The following is a 21,553-nucleotide window of genomic DNA, read 5'->3' as shown; positions in this document are numbered from 1 at the left end:
GCAGGTTGGGTGTTTGCCTCACACATGAGCCAACCCAGATTCGATCCCCAGAATCCCATTTAGTCCCCAGAATCTTCCAGGAGTAATTTTTTTCTTTTTTCTTTATTTTTGTTTTTTTGAGTCACTCCCAGCGGCACTCAGGGGTTACTCCTGGCTCTGTATTCAGAAATTGCTCCTGGCAGGCATGGGGACCATCTGGGATGCTGAGATTCGACCTACCATCTGTCCTGGATCAGCTGCTTGCAAGGCAAATACCCATTGCTGTGCTATCTCTCAGGTTTCTGCCAGGAGTAATTTCTGAGTGCAGATCCAGGTGTGGCCCAAAAAACAAGCAAACAAACAAACAAAAAACCTATGGGTTGACTCAGCTGGTCTGATGACGCCTCTTGAACCAGGTGGGGCAGGAGCAGTGTCCAGGACATCATGGACCAAGGCCAACTGGGACAAGTCACTTGGGTGGCCACAGTAATTCTAGGGAGTGACTGGGGGCACTGATGCACCTCACTTCAAAGTCCAGCAGACTCACCACTTAATCCAGATAGACTGGCCATAGAGACAGTCTTGCCAGGAGCTCTGCTGAGCCACTTAGCAGGCTGGTGCTTGTCTTCGGTCCCCAGATCGGTATCAGGGCTGATCCGTATCAGGGCTGATCGGTATCAGGGCTGGTCGGTATCATCCCCTGATGTTCCATCTGGGCAGAGAACGCCCACACAGCAGGATGCCTCATGAGAAGCCTTGTGAGGTCCATTGTTGTAAACAGTCAGTAACATAAAAGTATAAGTCCTGTAAATCTGTTTCATTGTTCATTGTGAGCAAGATATCATCTGTATAATGAAATATCATGGCTTGAGAAAATTCATCACGATAAGGGAATTAATCCACTTCACTTCAGGGAGTGCCGGATTAGACATATTATGCCCAGAGGACATTACAATTTACCCAGGAGCATGCCCTTACATGTTAGAAACTGGCATTGTGGGCCCGCCACCCCCAGATACTATGGGTTTGATTCTTGGCAGAAGTTCCCTCAACATAAAGGGTATATCAGTAATCACTGGTGTCATTGACTCAGATTCTATGGGAGAAATCATTGTAGTTATTACTGTACCAGTTACATGGACCTTTAAAAAAGGAGAAGCGGGCCCGGAGAGATAGCACAGCGGCGTTTGCCTTGCAAGCAGCCGATTCAGAACCAAAGGTGGTTGGTTCGAATCCCGGTGTCCCATATGGTTCCCCGTGCCTGCCAGGAGCTATTTCTGAGCAGACAGCCAGGAGTAACCCCTGAGCACTGCTGGGTGTGGCCCAAAAAAAAAAAAAAAAAAAAAAAAAAAAAAAAAAAAGGAGAAGCGATTGCCCAGATAGTAATAGTGCCTTATGTCAAATTTGGGACTTCAGATAAGACTAGAATTGGAGGTTTTGGAAGCACAGATCCGGGTGCTGCTCAAAAACCAATCGTGGATCTGGTTACTAAATGTAAAGATGAACACCCAATGATCAAACTTCACTTGGAAGGGCAACCCTTTGATGGAATGATAGATACGGGTGCTCAGGTTACCGTAATTTCTGATAAACAATGGCCAGAAAATTGGCCTCTTCAGGAAATCCCATATTCCCTAGAAGGAATAGGAGGCCTGAGCTCCTGTCTGTTGAGTACAAGGACTATGCTATTTTACGGCCCAGAAACTCAAAAAGCAATAATCAGACCTCATGTGGGCCCATTTTCACCATCCCTGTGGGGCCGTGACCTACACAAACAGTGGAAAGCAGAATTTCATATCCCATTAGCTCCAGAAGAGCCCAAACCTTTTGATTTAAAAACCCAAAATTTTTAGTAGGGGCCACTACCATAAAAACACCAGCACCAATAAAAATAAAATGGAAATCTGACAAACCAATTTGGACAGGTCAGTGGCCCCTTAAAACTGATAAATTAAAGGTGCTGACAGAATTAGTGGAGGAACAGCTAAGTTTAGGACATATTGAACCATCTTTTTCTCAATGGAATTCACCTATATTCACTATAAAAAAGAAATCCGGTAAATGGAGACTTTTGATGGATCTTAGAGCTATAAATTTATCCATGATACCTATGGGCAAACTGCAGACTGGTTTACCATCACCTGTAGTTATTCCAAAGGAATGGCCACTAATTATAATTGATCTGAAAGACTGCTTCTACCATATTCCTATCCACCCAGATGATAAAAAACGTTTTGCATTCTCAGTTCCTTCTCTCAATAATACGCATCCCTGCAGACGTTTCCAATGGACTGTTCTCCCCCAAGGCATGCTGAATTCCCCAACCATGTGTCATTTTTTTGTAGATAAGGTTTTGAGCCCTGCTCGTGAAAAATTTCCTCAAGCCATGATATTTCATTATACAGATGATATCTTGCTCACAATGAACAATGAAACAGATTTACAGGAATTATACTTTTATGTTACTGACTGTTTACAAACATCAGGACTGAAAATAGCTTTAGAAAAAATACAGATAATGCCACCGTATCAATATTTGGGTTTTATTTTGGACCGGACGTCTATACGTCCACAAAAAATTTCTATCAAAAAAGAAAACCTCAGAACGCTTAATGATTTTCAGAGACTTTTAGGTGACGTAAATTGGCTCCGCCCTGCACTAGGAATCCCAAATGCAGAGTTATCTAATCTGTTTAAAACATTGGAGGGTGACCCTGCTTTAGATAGCCCGAGAAATTTAACAACAGCTGCCAAAAATGAATTGGACATCTTCTTGAGCAGATTACAAAAATCATTTCTCTCAAGATTCATCCCAGGAGAAAAGGTATTATGTTAATCTTCCCTACTATAGAAACCCCCACAGGGGCCTTGATGCAATAGTCAGGACCTTTGGAATGGGTGTATTTACATAACAAACAACCTCGCTCAGTTGTCTGCTATTTGCAACTGATTTCAGAGATTATTATCAAGGCAAGACTCAGATCTATATCTTTACTAGGTTTTGACCCAGATATAATAGTTTTGCCAGTACCAAAAAAGGAAATTGAGTCAATATTGCCAATTAATGAATCTCTACAAAGGGCCCTCTCAGATTTCACAGGAGAAATATCCTCCCATTATCCAGCAGGAAAAATTTGGGACTTTTTAAAGAAAACTCAGTTTGTTATTTCTTTAATTGTTCGGGATTCCCCTATTTCCAATGCCAAGGTTTTTTACATTGATGGATCCCAAAATGGAAAAGGAGGAATAACCGGAGACAACATTAATATGACCATAGATACCAAATATAAATCTGCACAGAAAGTTGAATTAGCAACGTTAATTTACCTATTAGAAAATGTATCTGAAGCCATGAATATAGTTTCTGATTCTTTGTATGTGGTAAATCTATGTCATGTGATAGCCACTGCTTCCCTTAATGCTAATAACCCAATCAGACAGAATTTACTTAAACAATTATAGCAGCTTCTTCAAAAACGAACTGAGCCCATCTTCATCACGCATATTAGAGCCCACTCAGGTCTTCCAGGACCTATGGCTCAAGGAAATAAAACTGCTGACTTGCTAGCAATGCCTATATTTAAATCACCTGTAGAGGAACATTCAGCCCTACACACAAATGCTCGCCGTTTACATGTGAATTACCAAATTCCATGGAGGCAAGCTAGAGAAATTGTAGAAAACTGCAACATATGTGCACCGTTAACAAAAAAGACTCACATAGCAGGAGCAAACCCAAGAGGCTTACAGTCTAACGAACTTTGGCAAATGGACATAACTCAAACAGATTTATTTCCAAGGAAACCTTATCTTCATGTTGTGGTGGACACTTATTCTCGGTTTATGTGGGCAATTCCCATGTCTTCTCAAAAATCTAAGGCTGCTTGTAGTTTTCTTTTACAATGTTTTTCTGTGATGGGTATTCCATATTCTATAAAAACTGATAATGGGCCAGCCTATGTTAGCAAAACTTTTGAATTTTTTTTGTAAGGAAAGGCAGATAAGACATCTCAGAGGAATTCCTTACAATTGTAGGGGACAGGCCATTGTAGAAAGGACTCATAGAACCTTAAAAACTCAATTGCAAAAAATTAGAAAAAGAGGTTTACCACCAACGAATTTGCTATCTTTGACTCTTATCACACTAAATTACTTAAACTTGGGGCCGGAGAGATAGCATGGAGGTAAGGCGTTTGTCTTTCATGCAGAAGGTCATCGGTTTGAATCCCGGCGTCCCATATGGTCCCCCGAGCCTGCCAGGAGCGATTTCTGAGCATGAAGCCAGGAGTAACCCCTGAGCGCTGCCGGGTGTGACCCAAAAACAAAAAAAAAAAACAAAAAAAAATTACTTAAACTTACCCCAAGGGAAAAGTTACATTGCAGTGGAAAGACATTTTAATGAAGATATTCAGAGACAAGAAACAACCCATAAACCTATTTGGATCAAGGAGGATGAAAAATGGATAGCTGGCTATCTTCTCCTAAGAGGAAGGGGTTATGCCTATGTTTCTATAAATGACAACCCTTCCAAGAAATTTTGGGTTCCATTACGTCTTGTTAGAAATCGGGCTAGCGGGCCCGGAGAGATAGCATGGAGGTAAGGCATTTACCTTTCATGCAGAAGGTCATCGGTTTGAATCCCGGTGTCCCATATGGTCCCCCGTGCATGCCAGGAGCAATTTCTGAGCACGGAGCCAGGAAAAACCCCTGAGCACTGCTGGGTGTGACCCAAAAACCACACCAAAAAAAAAAAAAAAGAAATCGGGCTAGCACAAATGATCAGGTTCAGACTACAAACTCCCCTTCAGAGCAAAAACAGAATACTAAAGACACTAACAGCAGTAATATTGCTGAGGTCTCTGGGGGCAGGGAACAACGATTTAGCTGTCACACACCATACAATGAGTGAGACTGATGGTAGTGATAAACCCTTACACTCCGAGATGCAAAAGGAAAGACAGGAACCTGTCTTAACTGGGCTCCAAAATATAGGAAACTCTTGCTACATGAACTCAATATTGCAATGCTTGTATAATATTTCAGATTTGACTCAGTATTTTCATAAAGATCATTATAAAAAGGATATTAACAAGAAAAATCCGATGGGGCATGAAGGTAAATTAGCCGAAGAATTTGGTCAGCTCATCAAAACCATGGGAAATGGATTTCATAGATATATTAACCCTGAAAGCTTCAAAGTAACAATTGGTTTACTTAATGACCAGTTTGCTGGACACAATCAGCAGGATCCTCACGAACTACTGATGTTCCTAATAGAGGGACTACATCAGGACTTGCTTACTGTAAATCTAATGACAGACAAAACTACACATCTTATGGAAAATGAAAATTATGAACAATTTAGTCCAGAACACCAAAAGGCTCACAAATCTATTATTTATGATCTCTTTCAAGGACAATTCAAATCTATACTCCAGTGTCTCACTTGCCACCAAAAGTCTGAGGTTTATGAGACATTTGTTCATTTGTCTCTGGCTGTTACTTCTACAGACAAATGTACATTACAGGAATGCCTCTCTGAATTTTTTAAAGAAGAATTAAGAAATGACAACAAAGTTCTGTGCAACAGTTACAAAACTAGAAGGGATTTTTCAAAGAAAACGTACTTATGGAAACTGCCACCAGTACTTAAAATACACTTGAAATGTTTTGCTTTTGATGGCAAACAAATAAAAAAATTGCATACTTATGTAGATTTTCCTTTAGAAGACCTCAATTTAGTGGAATTCACTTCAGAGAATAAAAGCAAGATTAAGAAATACAACTTATCATCGGTGTCAAACCATTATGGTAAAGTTCACTATGGACACTGTACTTCATACTGTAAAATTGCTGCAAACAACACTGGATCAGTTTTGATGACAAGAAGATCAAAAAAGTCCCTAATACATTGGTGAAATCCACAGCAGCATACATCCTGTTTTATACTTCTTAAAGATCTACAATGAACACCAGATAATCATTTCACTTCCTTATCGGTTGCTATTAATGCTCTAGGATTCTTTCCACAGGCATGATCAATGAATATGGATTGAAAATCATGAAACCCCAATGTGTTTCCTTGTATGATGGATTTATGTCTTAATTTCATTATTGCTCTAGGTCTCAGTTAATCATGAAATTTTACAAATTAATTTAGTCAAGGTTCACCTGAAAGAGAAATTTATCATCATATTAATGTTGTTTTTCTTTCTAGGTATACTCATTTAACGACTTTCACTCTTTATTTTAACATCATTGCTTTATTTCCCTCAATTTAGGTTTTAAGACGCTGACATAATGATAATTTTAGGTGGACTTTCTTCACAGTGCTTCTTGCCTATGATTGATTATCATAAAGTTACTGTTATACAATAACTTTGTATATATACTGTTATACACTTATAGTTTTCTATGTTTGTATTACGCATGAAATTCTCTTTCAGATCTGCTCTGCTCTGCCATAAAAAATTTTTTTTTGAATTTTAAATGATTTATCTAAACAGTTGCTGACTATTACATTTTAAGGCGCTTTTAATTGATTCAGCTGAATTCTCTTTTATTTTGCTCTATTTTGGATCCTTTTCAACAAATATTTTTTAGTATGAGTGAGTGTTATGGCCATATTTTTTGTGAAGTCTGTATGTGTATGTCTTGTTTAGTGTCTGTCTGCTCTGCATATTTTGTATATAGTTCCCTTTTTCCTAACTTTATCTTCCCCAATTTAGTCTTCCTTATCCTTCCTTCTCTCTTCCTAGTCCTTAACATTTAGTTTTCAGGATTCCCTTCACATGTGCAACTCATCTCCTTCACCTACAACTACAAGCCTCCTGATCTCGGCTGGAATAAGAAATCCGTGACTGTTGAGTTTTACACCATATATGCTGCAAACTTGTTGGAAATGAAGCCACCTGGAATTTGTGTCACAACATAACCCCAGAGAAAAGATCCATGGATAAGACCCACAGTCTCTGGATCCCAGTTAAACTGTGCTATCTGAATTTCTGGTTTTCCATCCACATACACAGTGCTATTGTTGACCTTTTCTACAATGGCTACCCCAAGATTGCACCGATCCCAAAGGAAATGCAGAAGCCCAACCAACTCATGATGTAATGATGTAACGCCTGGGGATGCCCCAACACATGGATGACTGTACTGGCCTTCCTTCTTCATTCAGCTTGATGTTATCTCCTGTACAAGACTTCAACCGCTTTTCCAGACCCATCAAGTGTCTTCTGCCGGTCTTTTTGGAGTTCCAGACCCCTCATATTTACAGATTGGTATTGAACTCTGTAGAAATTTCACCTTTTGTATTTTTCCTATAATTGTAGTCCTTTGAAGTTATATTTGGTACTACACTTCTTTTGACTATTATAATTAATGTTTTTCTATTTTAGTTTTAATCTTAGGAATCGATGTTGTATTACATTAAGGTTTTGTTTTCTTGACTTTAGGTTTGTGAGTTAGATATTGTTGTCTATAATTTCCTAAATGATATTTTTGTCTGTTCTCAGGGTTTTTTTGCGTGGGCGCATCATAGGCAAATTACTAGGTTTATAGGAGGTTCCATCCATTTTGGATAGGCCCTCAAGTTGTTTATTTACACAGGGAGGGTCTCTGCCTTAAACATTTTGTTTTGGTTTGTGACTTAAGCTCCCATCTATAAATAATCGACATCAATTTCAGACATCTTATGGACTTCAGACTGGATTAAGAACTTGGACTAAGTTCAGATACCTATTGATCATCATTGCAGTGGCTCCCCACTGTGCAGAGGGCGTATGTGCCTCTTCTTCCGAAATAAAGGCCTAGTTCATTGCCCTCAAAGATGGGCTTTCTGGTCTACCTGAACTTGAATGAAAATGGGGCCGGAGAGATAGCATGGAGGTAAGGCGTTTGCCTTTCATGCAGAAGGTCATTGGTTCGAATGCCGGTATCAGCCAGGAGCGATTTCTGAACGTGGAGCCAGGAGTAACTCCTGAGCACTGCCAGGTGTGACCCAAAAACAACAACAACAACAACAACAAATAAAGAAAAGGTGCTTCTTCTTGCCTGCTACACAACCTTTCTGGTGTCTCTTCGAAAGATCTATGTATGTCTTAGATTTATCTTCTCAGGAGCTTGTAGTTGATTCCTTATTACATGTTTCTGGTTTTAGACACCCTATGTTTAGGTTAGAAGTTTTTCTTTACATTTTCCTGTGATGCGCTTATGCAAACAGCCCTCTTTTATTATTGACTAATTTTTCCTTTAATAATTGTAGACAATATTGTTTGTTTACTAAAAACAAATGGGGGAATTGTTTGTATGTAAATATTTTAGGGGATTACTATGTTACTCACCCTAAACTGATTGGTGATTGTGCCCTACCCTAGGGTGTGACCTGGCATTCTGCCCCCACCCTAGGGTAGCACCTGATTCTGCTTCCACCATTGGTTGGTATCTGATCCCACCATTGGGTGGTACCTGATTCTGGTGGATAAAAACAAGAGTCTGTGGAAGGCCAAGGCTTTTTGGCTGGAACTGAAGCTGAGTCTTTGGACTTCAGTCTTGTCCACCGAATAAAGCAAATATTTCAACGAGTTGACTGTCTGCGAGCTGTTTACTCGACGTTTCACCTCAGAACCGTCTGCAACACAGGGTGGCAGACGCGTGCTCCGAGCTGGAAGGGAAAGACCTCATCCTCCATCCCTCCATCAGTCAACCTCTTCAGGGGCTGACTTGCTACAGTCCATTGCCCTGGAGAAGACTGACAGACAGACAGACAGACAGACAGACAGACAGACAGACAGACAGGGCCTGGCTACGCCTGCAGCCCCCTGGGCCATGGACAGGGGTCTACCTCCCAGGCTAGTCCAGGTTTGAGTGACACCAGCGCTGGGTCACAATGGTCCCATTATGACAGCCCAGAGAGTGGAACCAAGAGCTGGAGCCCAGACTCCTGGAAGCTGCACTTCAGAGCATGCAGGTGGACGGCTTGGGGATGATCTATAGGGAAGATGATGGTTCCTCTTCCTCATCTATCACCTCCCACCCATGTCTCTACCCCTTGCACACTGGTTGTGGGGATGTGCCAGCCAGCACAGTGGAGAGAGCTGCCCTGTGGGCTTGCCATACCCACTCCTGGCTCAGGGTCAGGGGGATGTGAATGCCCAGGATCTCTCCTCAGCTGGCCAGGTGTTGGCAGCCCTGGCCTACAAGAGGGTGGTCCTGGGGCCAGCTGTGTCCCGGTCTCCCAACCTTCTGGAAACATCCTTGAGAGAAGTAACCTGTCCAGGCACTGTGTGTGGGCCACAGAGAGTGGACGTGAGAGTGGTGCCAACTGGTCAAGTCTGAGGGTGGAACTGGGGCCAGCCATACTAGTGCTGGAAGCTGTTCCCTCTAAGTGCATGTGGTGGGTCCCATGGCTTTGGGGTGCGCTGAGCTCACGTAGGCCAGCTGCTCCCTTGAGATGGCGGCCTGCTCTGTGACCAGGTTCCAAGCTGGCCCCCTCAGCATCAGTCTCCCCACAGGCGCTGTGGCTGCTACTCCTGAACCTCGCCCGCCTGTGCCTCAGTTCCTCACTATTGGGTGAGCAGGGTTGGAGTCAGTGTGACCTGCACCGGGGACTCAGGCCATGGTGGTGGAGCTCTCTGATGTGGCCCCTTCATCCCCAGAGACCAGTCTGAAGGGGGAGATGGACCGAATCCTGGGGGGCTATGATGCAGCCACGGGCCAGTGGCCATGGCAGGTCAGCATTCGGCTGTACGACCAGGAATATCAGATGTGGAAGCACAAATGTGGGGGCTCCCTGATCCACGCCCAGTGGGTGCTGACAGCTGCCCACTGCATCCTCCCGTGAGTGTTCCAGGCTGGGGCATGGTTCCTGGTTCCCCCCCACTCCTGCTGGCTGCCCGGCTGATGCCTCCGCCGACTCCCCAGGGAAGAGACCTATCGGGTCCAGGCCGGGCAGCTTCGGCTCTATGAGCACGACCACCTAGTGGCGGTGAAACAGGCGATCTCCCACCCTAAGTTCAGCAGGAGCTGGATGGGTACCGTGGGTGCCGACATCGCGCTGCTGCAGCTACAGGCCCCACTCAAGCTGTCCTCGGTCATCGACATAGTGCCACTCCCGGCGGCCTCCCTCAGGGTCAAGCCACGCACGCTGTGCTGGGTGACAGGATGGGGCGTCACCAAAGTCGGTGAGGATGGGCCAGGGGTAAGCGGCTCCTAGGTGGGGGCCCTAGCTTCCCCAGGAACGTCTCTTTTGCCAGGATGGGGAGGGGGAAGCATCTTTTCTGTGAGGGTGAGGTGAAGATTAGGGGCCCGTTTCCACAGGTGCCCCCACCTCATCCCTACTTCACCCCATCTCAGGTCCACTGGGCTACCAGAGGCAGATGCCAGCCGCCCACGGTCCCTCCTCAGTCCCAGCATCACCTTCCACCCTTTGGGGCTGGGCTGGACTAGTGGGAGATGGGCAGAGAGAGCCCACCTCGGAGAGCCCTTGGTTCTCAGTCTGGCCCTGTCCGTAGGACCCTTGAACCGGCCCTACCCTCTGCAGGAGGTGGCCGTCCCGGTGGTGGATAAGCAGGCCTGTGAGAGGCAATATGAGACACTGTTTCCAAACGCCACCGAGCTGCCCCTCATCAAGAATGACATGATCTGTGCTGGGAGCCAGGGCCAGGATGCCTGTCAGGTGAGCAGAACCAGCCCGCCCAGTTTGGGACCACGCCCACAAACAGTACACCATCTTTTTGGCCACGCCCACTTACCTGTCCAAGTCCATTCACCTGGCCCCGCCTATATTATCACAACCCCGCCTGCCCACTTTGGTCCTATTTTGGCCACACCCACTCACCTAACCACGCCCATCTGTTCATAGCCCCACCTGCTCATAGCTCTCCCACCTGCAGCCCCCCCCAGGCTAAACCCACCTGTAGTCCCCTGATCTGGCCCACCCCTCCTAACTCAGAAGCCCCTTCAATCCCTGGGACCCCTGCCTGGAAGGTGGCACTGAGTGCCTCCTCCCCTCAGGGTGACTCCGGGGGCCCCCTGATGTGCTACCCAGGAAAGGCCTGGGTGCAGGTGGGCATCGTGAGTTGGAGCAACATCTGCGGTGAGGTCTCTGTGCCAGGAGTGTACACCCAAGTGGCCAACTACGTGAAATGGATCCGCCAGCACCTGCCCACCCGGGACCACCTCCGGCCTCTCTCCCCAGCGCCTTCCTCCCTTCCCAGCACAGACACCCTCCTGCCTTCTCATTCCTTCCCAAGCTTCCCCACTTGGGAGGAGCAGCTAGTTGGCTGAAGCCAGGTGTCTGGGTGGTGGGGGGCAGTGGGGAGAGGGAGAAGGTGTCTCCTGCCCAGCTCTGCCCCCATTAAACTGGTAAGTCTGAAGCCATCGAGGCTGGGTCAGTGCCTTGGACTCGTGTAGAGTAGGGAGAACAGTGGAGTTCAGGCAGGACAGGAGTGCAGGGAGTTGGGGGAACAGTGGGGCACAGGCTGGGACAAGGGTTCAGTGGGGCAACAGTGGAGGACAATGGGCACAGGCTGGGTGCTCCTGCCAGGATGTGTCCTGCCTCTTTGTCACATGAGGCATTTCCGGGTGCTCTGGCATCCCATCCCTCTTCACCATTCTAGGATCCTCTCTTCTCTATCTGTTGCTTTTTTGGGGGGTGTAGCAAGTCAGCCCCTGAAGAGGTTGACTGATGGAGGGATGGAGGATGAGGTCTTTCCCTTCCAGCTCGGAGCACGAGTCTGCCACCCTGTCTAGCCTGCCACCCTGTCTAGCCGACGGGGGCACACCCAGTTTTGCTTAAGCTTTACTCCTGGCTCTGCGCTCAGGAATCAGTCCTAGCAAGGTCTTGGGGACCATATGGGATGCTAGGAATCAAACTTGGATCGGTTGCTTGTAAGCAAGCTGTACTATAGCTGCTGTATTATGGCTCTGGACCCCCAAAACCGCATTTTAAAAAATGCTGTAAAACAAAACATTTGAACACGAATAGCTACGGAATTTTGAAGAACTGAGGAATTTGTCCTTTATCAAACATGCTCCCTGCAGATCCAACCCAATAAAGGGGGTTATCTATGCACTGTAGGAGGCGGGGTGCCCACAAGGGGCCCCTAGGGACAGGCTTTAGCTCTCTTGGAGATTTGGCCCATGAGCAGAGGACAGCAGGAGAGACCTGGATTGTGTGTGCAGGGGAGATTGGCTCCTCTAACAGTGCTTAGGGGAAATGGACTGCTGAGAAGCACAGATGTCTCCTGGCATCAGGCCGGGCAGCCTGTGCTTAATCAGACTCAGGTTGTAGGTTCCAGGGCCTTGAAGCATCCACCTGGTTGGAGCTGGCTGGGAGAGGCGCCCTGGGGGCCCGCCTAATGACCTGCAGTTCCTCCTGCACCCACATAGGGGCAGCCAAACCCCACACCACGGGCAGGCCCAGGGTTGGGAAGAACTTGGCCGGGCTCAGCCGCACTGGGCCCTGGCAACTGGGTACAACGAGAACCCCACCTTTCCCTATCTGCACCCTAGAAGTAGCATCCTCATATATGTGCACCCAAGTTATTTTTGTTTGTTTTTGGGTCACACCCGGCGGCACTCAGAAATCGCTCCTGGCAGGCTCAGGGGACCATATGGGAGTCCATCCTCTGTTGGCTGCTTGCAAGGCAAACACCCTACTGCTGTGCTATCTCTCTGGCCTGCATCCCATTCTTCCTTCCTTCCTTCCTTCCTTCCTTCCTTCCTTCCTTCCTTCCTTCCTTCCTTCCTTCCTTCCTTCCTTCCTTCCTTCCTTCCTTCCTTCCTTCCATCCTTCCTTCCTTCCTTCCTTCCTTCCTTCCTTCCTTCCTTCTTTCTCTCTCTCTCTCTCTCTCTTTTTTTTTTTTTTTTGTTTTTTGGGCACACACCCGGCGGGTGCTCAGGGGTTACTCCTGGCTGTCTGCTCAGAAATAGCTCCTGGCAGGCACGGGGGACCATATGGGACACCGGGATTCGAACCAACCACCTTTGGTCCTGGATCGGCTGCTTGCAAGGCAAATGCTGCTGTGCTATCTCTTTTTTTTTTTTTTTTTTTTTTTAAGCTTTTTGGGTCACACCCAGTGGTGCTCAGGGGTTACTCCTGGCTGTCTGCTCAGAAATAGCTCCTGGCAGGCACGGGGGACCATATGGGACACCGGGATTTGAACCAACCACCTTTGGTCCTGGATAGGCTGCTTGCAAGGCAAACACCGCTGTGCTATCTCTCCGGGCCCTCTTTCTCTTTCTTTCTCTCTTTTTTCTCTCTTTTTTCTCTCTTTTCTTCTTTCTTTCTCTCTTTCTCTCTTTCTTTCTTTCTTTCTTTCTTTCTTTATTTCTTTCTCTCTTCTTTCTTTCTTTCTTTCTTTCTTTCTTTCTTTCTTTCTTTCTTTCTTTCTTTCTTTCTTTCTTTTTCTTTCTTTCTTTCTCTTTCTTTCTTCTTTCTTTTCTTTCTCTCTCTTTCCTTTCTGTCTCTTTCTCTCTTCTTTCTCTCTTCCTTCCTTCCTTCTTTCTTCTTTCTTTCTTCTTCCTTCCTTCCTTTCTTCTTCCTTCCTTTCTTTCTTTTCTTTCTCTTTCTCTTTCTTTCTCTCTTTTCTTTCTTCTTTCTTTTCTTTCTCTGTCTCTCTCTTCTCTTTCTTTCTTCTTTCTTTCTCTCTTTCTTCTTTCTTTCTCTCTTTCTCTCTTTCTTTCTCTCTTTCTCTCTTTCTTTCTTTATTTCTTTCTTTCTTTCTTTCTTTCTTTCTTTCTTTCTTTATTTCTTTCTTTCTTTCTTTCTTTCTTTCTTTCTTTCTTTCTTTTTTCTTTCTTTCTTCTTTCATTCTCTTCCTTCCTTCCTTCCTTCCTTCCTTCTTTCTTCTTCCTTCCTTCCTTCCTTCCTTTCTTCTTCTTCCTTCCTTCCTTCCTTCCTTCCTTCCTTCCTTCCTTCCTTCCTTCCTTCCTTCCTTCCTTCCTTCCTTCCTTCCTTCCTTCCTTCCTTCCTTCCTTCCCTTTTTCTTCCTTCCTTCGTTCCTTCCTTTGTTCATCTGTTCGTTCATTTGTTCGCTTGTTCGTTCCTTCCTTCCTTCCTTCCTTTCTTCCTTTCTTTTCTTTTTTTTTTTTGGGGGGGTCACACCTGGCAGTGCTCAGAAATCACTCCTAGCAGGCTTGGTGAGGGGGACCATATGGGATGCCGGAATTCAAACCACTGCCCTTAGTTCTGTATGCAACGCAAACGCCCCACCTCAATACCACCTCTCCGGCCTTTCTTTCTTTCTTTCTTTCTTTCTTTCTTTCTTTCTTTCTTTCTTTCTTTCTTTCTTTCTTTCTTTCTTTCTTTCTTTCTTTTCTTTTTTTTCTTTCTTTCCTTTCTTTCTTTCTTTCTTTCTTTCTTTCTTTCTTTTCTTTCTTTCTTTCTTTCTTTCTTTCTTTCTTTCTTTCTTTCTTTCTTTCTTTCTTTCTTTCTTTCTTTCTCTCTCTCTTTCTTTCTTTCTCTCTCTTTCTTTCTTTTCTTTCTTTTTCTTGTCTTTCTGTCTTTCTTTTCCTTTTCTCCTTTTTTTGGGGGGGCCACACTCTGTGACATTCAGGGGTTACTCCTGGCTATGTGCTCAGAAATTGCTCCTGACTTGGTGGACCATATGGGTTGCTGGGGGATCCTAGATTGGCCACATGCAAAGCAAATACTCTACCACTGTGCTATTGCTCTGGCCGCTCTCTTTCTTTCATTTTTTAAGAAAAACTTTTTGTGTGTGTGTGTGTGTGTGTGTGTGTGTGTGTGTGTGTGTGTGTGTGTGGGGTGTCACACCCAGCAGTGCTCAGGGTTTCCTCCTGGCTCTACACTCAGAAATTGCTCCTGGCAGTCTCAAGGGACCATATGGGATGCCGGGACTCTAACCACCGTCCTTCTGTATGCAAGGCAAACACCTTACTTCCATGCTATCTCCCCGGCCCCAAGAAAGACTTTTTTTTTTTTTTTTTTTTTTTTTTTTTTTTGGGTCACACCCGGCGGTGCTCAGGAGTTACTCCTGGCTGTCTGCTCAGAAATAGCTCCTGGTAGGCATGAGGGACCATATGGGACACCGAGATTTGAACCAACCATCTTTGGTCCTGGATCAGCTGCTTGCAAGGCAAACGCCGCTGTGCTATCTCTCCGCCCAAGAAAGACAAAAAAAAAAGTACAGTGGTTTGAATCCTGGCATCCTAATTAGTCCCCCGAGCCTGCCAGGAGCGATTTCTGAGCTTAGAGCCAGGAGTAACCCTTGAGCACTGCCGGGTCTGACTCCCAAAAAAAAAACCTACTTAGGCTGCTTGCAAGGCAAACGCCGCTGTGTTATCTCTCCGGGCCCAAACCACTGTACTTCTGCATGCAAGGCAAATACACTACCTCCATGCTATCTCTCTGGCCCCATGTTTTTTTTGTTTGTTTGTTTTGTTTTTTGGGTCACACCTGGTGACACTCAGGAATTACTCTTGGCTATGCACTCAGAAATCGCTCCTGGCTTGGGTGGGGCCATATGGGATGCCAGGGGATCGAACCACAGTCTGTCCTAGGCTAGCACGGGCAAGGCCTTACCGCTAGTGCCCTGGCTCTGCCCCCTAATGCAGTTTATGTATTTATGTATTTATTTATTTATTAGTTGATTGGTTCTTGGGTCACATTCGGTGATGCTCAGGGGTTACTCCTGGCTCTGTGCTCAGAAATCACTCCTGGCAAGCTCGAGATGCCAGGAATCAAACCGGGTCCATCCTGGGTCAGCTGCATGAAAGGCGAATGCCTTACCATTGTGCTATCTCTCTGGTCCCTGCACCCCAGTTTTCTGGAGGAAAGAGCCACTCTGCCCTGTCATGGCTAAGGCCTAAGAGCAAACCCGGGTCCATTCACGGATCCTCTTGAGTGGGTGGCCCTGCTGGCTCTCCTGGCTGTTCAGCCCGGCAATGAACTATAGACATGCTCTGAGAACCACTGGCCTTTCTGGATCTGGAGGCTTTTCTTCTCCTTGTGGATTTTGAAGAATTTTTTTGTTTTTGATTTTGTTTTTTGGGTTTTTTTTGAGGGGGGTTTACACCCAGGGGTTCCTCCTGGCTCTACACTCAGACATCGCTCCTGGCAGGCTCGAGGGATTATATGGGATGCCAGGATTCGAAACACCATCCTTCTGCATGCAAGGCAAATGCCCTATCCATGCTATTTCTCTGGCTCGAAGAATTTGTTTTTATGATGGTTGTGTGGGGGGTCACCTTTAGTGAGGCTTTGAGGAGTCTGGTGGACCCAGGATGAAGCTCAGAGTCTTGCACAGTGCCTGCCCCAGGCTGTAGACATGCTCACCTTCTGGCCGGCTGTGACTTTACTGTCCTGGCCACATTTCTCCTGTCCTGCCCTACAGTGCTCCCACACTTCCTGTTGGCACAGTTGTTGGTGGGTACAGAGGGCTCTCCTGTCTTGACTCGCTGCTTCACATTGTTCATTTTCCCCTCGTGGCCTCCCTTTGGAGAGATGCTACATCCCACCACAGTAGATTAGATGTTCATCAGCCATCACATCTCTGCCAGGGCTTCTGGCCCAATCCTGCCGATACCAATCGGGAACTTCATTCTAGGTCTTTTTCTGATGTTCTCTGGGTTTTGCAGATAACAGTGACTTTATCACCCTTTAGACTTCATCTGCCCAATTGAACTTTTTTTTTTTTGGAGGGGGGCAGTTCACACCCAGTAATACTGGGGGTTTCTCCTGGCTTTGTACTCTGGAATTATTTCTGGTGCTGCCTGGGACCCTATGGGATGTCGGGGATCAAACCTGGGTCAACCACGTGCTCTGCCCTTCAGAATGGGATTCTGGCCCTGTTTTCCTGTTCCTGAATAACAGGGTGCAAGACTCAGGGCTGTGGAGTTCCTGGGTGTCCTCTGACAGGCAGAGCCCCATTTCTGGATGACTCTTTCACTGCTTAGACATGGTCTATACTCATAACAACTGCATTAGAAGGCCCAATTCACCTGTCAGCCCATCTGGGATTCTTGGGCTTACAAAGTCTGGGGGCCTCTGTCCTGCTCTTCTGGGGCTGCATCTCGCTTGGCTTTACAAGGACCTACTTGTAGGTGGGGTTTTCAGGGTGCAGCAGGAAGAATTGTATGAGTGATCCACAGAGGGGACTTGAGGGCCTATGGGACATAGTTTGACTCCACCTAGCCAGGGGCAGGAGCTGCTGAGTTGGCTTGTTGGTGAGCTCCTGTAGGGGGTCAACTCTGAGAACACCCCCAGATGACAGGGCTGAGGATGGAAAGAGAGGAGCTTCCTTGTCCCCCCCCCCCCATGGCTCTCCATAGGAACTCTGACAGGGAACCAAGCGGGAAGGGCTGGGATTGGAGAACAGAGCCCAAGGCTATGGGTGTGCCATGGGTCAGGATCAAGAGTGTGCAGTCAGGACTGAGGGTGTCCAGTCAGGAGTGAGGTTGTGTGATCAGATCTGAGGGTGTGCAGTCACGAGTGCCATTGCAGGGGTGAGTGTGCTCAGTTTCGCTGAGCCACTGTATTCAGGAAGCAGCAGCAGCAGCACTAGCACGAGAGAAAACTTCGATGTGTCCACAGGGCCTGGCCCTGCTGCCAAATGCTTGTCCCAACCCCTTTGGCCCACGTGGCCACAACCCTGGACTGCACATTAGCTGTAGAGCAAGTAATGGCCACTCTGGGGCTCCTCATGGGCACTGAGGCTGTGCATATGGGCCCATGTCCCAGGACACCCCGAAGTCCACTGTAGATGGTGCCTTGGGTGGGATGCTGGTGGGGACCCCATAAGTTTGAACGCCTCCCAGCCATGACTTTGATGCCAGTTCTGCCCAGGAGCTGCTGTGCTAAGTGGGGAGTGAGGTAGTCAGAAATGGCTGGATCACCAATAGTAGGTGAAGGGCTGAGCCCTACGGCAGGTGCTTCCAGACTCAGATCATTCCCAGATCTGTGGGGACACCTCCCAGATTGATGCCCAAGCCTGGTGGGTTGCACAGAGTGGGCACAGTGAGTATGGGAGGCTGGGTGGTACAGTCAGAAAAGGCAGCATGGGAGGGTGGTTTAATGGGCACCACTGCGCTCAAGCTTGTTTGGAAGATGTACATTTTGATGAAGAAAAAGTAACCATGTCCAATCTCAACCTGGGCTTCCGGCCACAAGAATACATAGGACCCTTGTGGGAGATCACAGGAGTTTCCCCACAGGGCTCCCCCTGGCTGGGGGACATTACTGAGAGCAGCAGGTAACATTTGTACAGGCTCAGGGCAGCCACAGTAGACACTTAAATGTGGTGCATCTCTGGCCCCACGAGGAACATTTGATCTACCCCACCCCACAGTGTTTTCTCGCCTGGAATTGCTCTGGGCCCAGCAGGGCTGAGAGGGACAAAATAAGGCGGCTCAGGTGTCTTAGGCCAGCCTCGAGGGCAGAGTTCCCGGATCCAGCCTTTCTTTCTGCCTGAGTGGCTGGCCCGCAATGTGGCTGTTCACTGTCCAGGACATATGGTTCCCTGAGGCTCTCCCAGATTCTGGGCTACTTTCCCCCTTCGCTACCAGCCCTGGCAGGCTTAGGGAGGGACCAAGAGCAGAGGGTTTGGGTAGGCCCTGGGGTGAGGTCTGGCATGTCTGGAAGGGAGCATCTTTGCACCTTCCTCTGCTAGCTGTGGGCTGGTAGACGCTTGTGCCCAGGAACCAGATACCCAACTCCCAGGATCTGGAGAGTGGCAGTGGCCAAGGGCGGGCCAGGCTTAGTGCCAGGACATATTCGACAGCCAGCACAGGAGCAGCAGATGTGAGCCACGGTCAGCCATAATCACATCAAACCCCAGGTGAGGTGCCCGGTGTCCGCAGAGCACAGGTAAGGACTTTGGGGTCTGGGGTCTGGGTGCGTGTGGAGGTGACACAGATATGCTGGATTGCCTGTCTCATGTCCTCCCCCTCAGATGCCACCACTACCACTGCTGTTGCTCTTCATGCTCCTCCTCCTGGGACGAAGGGGTGAGTCCCCTACCTGTCCATCTCTGCCCTCAGCCCTGGGTACTGTTCCAGCTGCTCATGCTGGGCCTAGTGGCACCTCCAGCCACAGTACATGTGGGCCTGTCTGCGGGGGGTGGAGGGGATCACCCCGGTGACTGTGTCCTTCCTCCCTAGGGAGTGGCCTGGTCCCTGAGGCCCGTATCGTGGGGGGCCAGGCTGCCAGGCCTGGTCAGTGGCCTTGGCAAGTGAGCCTTCGGGAGCACGGTGAGCATGTGTGCGGAGGCAGCCTCGTGAACAATCAGTGGGTACTGACTGCCGCCCACTGTGTGCCCAGGCAAGTGGCTCATCCTTGGCTGTATAGCTCCCACCTTTCCGAACTGGGGTGCCATGCAGTATGGACCAATAGCCTCTGTCTTTGGTGCCCTTTCATAACTCCATCCGGTGTGATCCCACACTGCCCCCTGCCCTGCCTGCCCTTGCCTTTCTCCCTGTCCATTTGGCTAGGAAAAATGACTGCAGGCCCCACTGGACACAGACAGCTGAGAGTAAACTTTACTTTGCTGTGCATAGACATAGACGAGGCCCAGTGCCCAGCTTCTGTGTGTCCCATCGAGATCTCACCATGTCTGGCTGGGATCCCTTAAGGGTAGTGGCATACCAGCTGGAGATCGCCCAGGGCCAGTGGGGTACTGCACACTAGCCAATGTGGGGTGCCCAGATGGTGTCTCTGCTCTGTCTTTGTACAACTCCAGGAATCCGCGACAGCTCATTGTCCAGCTGGGAGAGTGGTCCCTGTACACCAGGCCCCCAGGCTCCGTGGCTGTGGGTGTGGTCAGCGTGGCCTTCCACCCCTCCTACACTGGGGATGCGCTCCAGGGCGCTGACGTGGCCCTGCTGAAGTTGGCACGGCCTGTGCGCTTCTCCCGCACCATCAGACCCGTGCTGCTGGCCTGGCCCGGCTTCCGCTTGTCCCCAGGCACCCTCTGTTGGGTGACCGGCTGGGGGGACGTCAGGGAGAGCGGTGGGTGGGGGCACTGGGTGGCGGCGGAGCATAGGGTGTTGGGAGCGGAAGGCAATGCCTGGGCCTGCCCCGTAGTCCCTCCTGGTGCTCAGAGCCCAGCTGACGGCCCTGCCTGCTGACCACCCACCCACAGAGGGACTGCCCATGCCCCTGCAGCTGCAGGAAGTGGATGTTCGGACCCTGAGCCTGCAGATGTGCCAGGAGCAGTACGCACCCCTGCAGATCACCGAGGAAATGCTGTGTGCTGGCCCTGCCCAGGGCCAGAAGGGCTTCTGCGAGGTCTGTGTCAGTCTGTCCATGTCTCTGTGTCAGTCTGTCTGTGTCCCCATATCTGTCCATGCATGTCTCCTCACTACTTACTCCCCCTGGGGCCAGGCTCTGTGGGGGCGGCTGTGGTTCCTTTCTTTGTTTTGTTTTGGTTTTGGTTTTGGGGCCACAGCTGGCAGCACTCAGGGTTACTCCTGGCTCTGCACTCAGAAGTCACTCCTGGAAGCAGGCTTGGGGGACTATATGGGATGCCTGGAATTGAACCCGGGTCTGTCCCAGGTCATCCTCATGAAAACACCCTACCACTATGCTATCACTCTGGCCCCAGCTGTGGTTCCTTGATAGCTGCCCATTCCACATGGTCTGGCCAGGCCCCAGGCTTGTGCACTTTCCTTGAGGGCATTGCAGGAAGTGAGCAGTTTGTATGAGACTGGCTGAGCTGTGCCCTTGAGGCAGGGCACACCCTACAGGGTTTGGCTCTGGGTAGGCCCAGAGGAGCAGGTAAATAAGCCCCACTTCTCCCGCCTGGAGCCCTGAACTTCAACACCCAGGGAGGATCTCCTAGCCTGTCCCTTGGCTGCCTTTTTTTTTTTCTTCTTTCTACACTCAGCAGTGCTCAGGGGTTACTCCGGGCTCTGTACTCAAGAATCACTTCTGGCAGGCTCAGGGACCATATGGGATGCTGGGGATTGAACCCAGGTCAGCCACATGCAAGACAAATGCCCTCCCCGCTGTACTTTGCTCTGTACCGGCTCTGGCCCCTACTCTTTTATGGTTTTGACAACAACTGCTGGTGCTCAGGGGCTACTTTCAGCTCAGTGCTTGGGGATTGCTTGCTGTTGTGTTTGGGTGGGAGCCCCTGGGGTACTGGGGCTAGAACCTGGATCTCCTGCAGGTAAAGAATGGGCAGCACCCCCCCCCCCAAGCTCTCTCTCAGGTTCCTTATTCTTGCATCCTTAGGGAGACTCCGGGGGCCCCCTGGTCTGCCAGCTCTGGAGCGGGCTGTGGCTGCAGGCAGGTGTGGTCAGCTTCAGCAAAGGCTGCGCAGAACCCGGCCTCGCGGGTGTCTACACCAGCGTTCCTGCCTACCAGCCCTGGATCTGGAACCAAATGTCCTTGCTCCGAGCCCCGTCCTGGGGCTGACAATGCCCTCCCCCTGCAATCGGCCCCTCCACTACTCCCACCAGCTTTCCTACCCCTTTTCCCCCAACTGGGCCCCTGCTAGCTGGGATTCAAGGCTGACCTCCCAGGGCGGCTGAAACCTCTGTAGTAAACTTGATGTCCTGCTCCCCGTGTCCTTGGTGGTCTAGGGTGCATGGGCAGGCAGGGCTTCGGCCC

At 48.6% G+C, this 21,553-nt stretch overlaps 1 protein-coding gene across 1 annotated transcript; it reads left to right on the top strand.

Annotated features, from left to right (window-relative positions):
• The first annotated feature begins 18,078 nt into the window (after window positions 1-18,078).
• On the top strand, window positions 18,079-21,358 carry LOC126001573 (serine protease 33-like). The gene is made up of 7 exons (XM_049768855.1): window positions 18,079-18,194; window positions 18,640-18,742; window positions 18,894-18,948; window positions 19,102-19,261; window positions 19,680-19,948; window positions 20,082-20,227; window positions 21,176-21,358. The coding sequence occupies exons 1-7, from the start codon at window positions 18,079-18,081 to the stop codon at window positions 21,356-21,358; spliced, it is 1,032 nt and encodes a 343-aa protein (XP_049624812.1).
• Window positions 21,359-21,553: the final 195 nt, after the last annotated feature.

The sequence above is a fragment of the Suncus etruscus genome, chromosome 2 (genome assembly GCF_024139225.1).
Source record: "Suncus etruscus isolate mSunEtr1 chromosome 2, mSunEtr1.pri.cur, whole genome shotgun sequence".
In the NCBI taxonomy this organism is placed as follows: domain Eukaryota; kingdom Metazoa; phylum Chordata; class Mammalia; order Eulipotyphla; family Soricidae; genus Suncus; species Suncus etruscus.
Note: the sequence above shows the minus strand (reverse complement) of the source record. Positions and strands in the feature narration are given on the sequence as shown.